At 38.2% G+C, this 3,214-nt stretch overlaps 1 protein-coding gene across 1 annotated transcript; it reads right to left on the minus strand.

Moving 5' to 3' along the window:
* Positions 1 to 215: 215 nt before the first annotated feature.
* Positions 216 to 1,160, minus strand: LOC138072583 (olfactory receptor 5J3-like). Its single transcript, XM_068963591.1, has one exon. The coding sequence runs from the start codon at positions 1,158 to 1,160 to the stop codon at positions 216 to 218; it is 945 nt and encodes a 314-aa protein (XP_068819692.1).
* Positions 1,161 to 3,214: the final 2,054 nt, after the last annotated feature.

Below are 3,214 nucleotides of genomic sequence, written 5' to 3' on the forward strand. Positions count from 1 at the left end.
ATGTTTCAAAATGCTCTAAGTTATCAGTGGATTGGAGAACACACAGTATTTAGGATCACAGTGTGTGACATGCTCAGCACAGTTGTACCTATTTGTCCTGATGGAATCAGTCATCACAGTTGTCAAGAGATCATATATAAAAAGAGTGCTGTTTAAATTGTAGCTGGAATACTAAATTTTTTCTCCAATTAAGAAATTTTCCAGAATGAAACTGTTTAACCACTGATCTCACTAGAGAACCAGCATTCTTTAGCCAGCTTCCTCAGGACACCTTTGATCTCCTTGTTTCTCAGACTATAGATGATGGGGTTAAACATGGGAGTCCCAACACAGAAGAGCACAGAGACCAGGATGTCCATATCCAGGTTGTAGCCTACATTTGGTCTATCATAGTTAAAGTTGGCTGTTCCAAAGAAGATAATCACCACAGTGAGGTGGGATGCACAGGTAGAAAAGGCCTTGCTCCTGCCCTGAGCAGAGGGAATCCTAAGGATGGCAGAGATGATGAGTACGTAGGACACAGCAGTAAGCAGGCAGGGACTCAGGCCAATAGTGGCGCTGGCCACATGGAGCACAAACTCATTGAGAGAGGTATCTGAGCAGGACAGCTTCAGGAGGAATGGGATGTCACAGAGAAAGTGACTGATCTGGTTAGGCCCACACAGAGTGAGTGTGGTTGCCAACACTGTGTGTGTCACAGAATTCACCAGCCCACATAGCCAGGACCCAGACACCAAACAGACACAGACCTTCACACTCATAAGGACTGGATATTGAAGAGGGTGGCAGATGGCTACATAGCGGTCGTAAGCCATAGATGCCAATAATACACCCTCAGTGCCAGCACAGGTCACAAGGAAGAAAATCTGGGAAAGGCAGCCCTCATAGGAGATAGTCTTCTTCTCCTGGAAGAAGTTCACCAGCATACCTGGGATAGTGGTAGATGAGTAGCAAATGTCCAAGAAACTCAGGTTGCTGAGGAAATAATACATTGGGATGTGGAGGGCAGGACTGACCCTGGTGGCCATTATTATGAGTGTGTTCCCAAAAAGAGTTGTCAGATAAATGACCAGGAATACCAGGAAGAACAAACTCTGTAGATTGGGATGGTTGGAAAACCCCAAGAAGATGAATTCAGTGACGTCTGTTTGATTGTTCATTTCAGGTGGCACCGCAGCTATAAAACAATGAAAAAAAAGAAGCCATAATGGGAAAAGTACAAAGAGCACCCCAAATGGGCTTGAAACCTTATAGGGCCACGTGAAATATTGTTGGAAATAGACAGCCTAGACTGTGGAAGGGCGTGTGCAGAAGTGTCTTCAGAGAAACCAGAACTTCTCATTTAGCAGATCTACCCAACTCAGGCCCAGGGACAACCCACACATTTGCAGGGCTACTGGTATGTGAAAATAAATGCAAACTTGGTAAAACCAGCAATCCACTAACCCCTTCACTGGAAAGAACTAATTTTTCACTACTTTGGCAATACCTATCTCCTATCATTGCCCTTTTTAGTAAGCATCTTAATTTTTTCTAAGAAATACAATTTCATTACAAAAAATTAGGAAGATGTAGAAAAATATCAAGAATTTAATCACCTGCTGAATCAGAATCAATGCTACTTTTCAGTGTACTCCATTGTAGGTTTTTTCCAGTTATGTAAATCTTGAGATTTGCTTATACTTTTAGACTATTAGGAGTACAATTTCTCAAATAGGAAAGAAAGAAGTAATACTATCTATTCACAGAGGAGATAATCTCATATAGAGAAAATACCAAAGAAACCACAAGAAAGGTACTAGAGCTTATAATCAAATTCAGTGAAATTAAACTTGCAAAAATCTTTTGTGTTTCTGTACACTAAGAATGAACAATCTAAAAAGGAATTTAAAAAATCATTTCTATTTATAATAATATCTACAAGAATTAAGTACTTATAATGCTGCTGCTGCTAAGTCACTTCAGTCGTGTCCGACTCTGTGTGACCCCATAGACGGCAGCCCACCAGGCTCCCCCGTCCCTGGAATTCTCCAGGCAAGGACATTGGAGTGGGTTGCCATTTCCTTTTCCAATGCATAAAAGTGAAAGTGAAGTCGCTCAGTTGTGTCCAACTCTTAGCGACCCCAAGGACTGCAGCCCACCAGGCTCCTCAGTCCATGGGATTTCCCAGGCAGGAGTACTGGAGTGGGGTGCCATTAGTCTTCCTAAAGAGGTGAAAATACTTTTTATACCGAAACCCACAAAGCATTGCTGAAAGAAATTAAAGAAGACATTAAAAATGGCAAGTCAGCCCATGTTTGTGGTTAAGAAGACTTAACATTGTTAAGATGTTAGTATTCCAAAATGATCTACAGATTTTACCCAATCAGTATCAAAATTCTATTAGATTTTCCCAATAGAAATGGAAAAGCCAATCCTCAAATTCATACAAAATTGCAAAAGGCCCTGAATAGTCAATACAATCTTGGCAAAAAACAGTAAAGTTGGAGTACTCACACTTCCTGACTTTGAAACTTACTACAAAGCAATGGTATTATTATACTAGCATAAGACAGACATATAGACCAATGAAGTGAATAAAGAGCCTAGAAATAAACTCACACATACATTTTAATTGATTTTCAGCAAGAGTGCGACAACCATTTAATGGGATAAAAAGTTTCTTCAACAAGTGGTTCTGGGAAAACTGAATATCTACATGCAAAAGAATGAAGTGGTGCCTTAGCTTATATAATATACAAAATTAACTCAAAATGTTTAAAGATGAAAAAGCTAAAATTATGATATTTTTATAAGAAAACATTGGAGGAAATCTTGATAATATCTTGCTATTGATAACTTATATGGGAGAAATAAAAATAAACCATGTTTTATCTTTATTCTTACTAAGAATTATTATGTAAAAACACAAAACTGAATGATATGAATCTATCAAAGAAATTTCATCTGCAATTAAAAACTTTTCTAAAAAGAAATTCCAGGCTCAGATTGTTTTGTGGTGAATTCTACCAAACATTTTAAGAAGAAATAATATAGTATTACAAAATCTCTTTGGCAATAAAATCAGGGAATACTTCCCAACTTGTTTTATAAGAACAAAATCTTGACACTAAAATGTAATAAGGTATTTATAAGAGAAGAAAATTATAACTTGATATCCCTCAGGAACACAGACACAAAAAGTCTGAACAAAATACCATCAAATCAAATCCAG

Source organism: Capricornis sumatraensis, chromosome 2 (genome assembly GCF_032405125.1).
Source record: "Capricornis sumatraensis isolate serow.1 chromosome 2, serow.2, whole genome shotgun sequence".
In the NCBI taxonomy this organism is placed as follows: domain Eukaryota; kingdom Metazoa; phylum Chordata; class Mammalia; order Artiodactyla; family Bovidae; genus Capricornis; species Capricornis sumatraensis.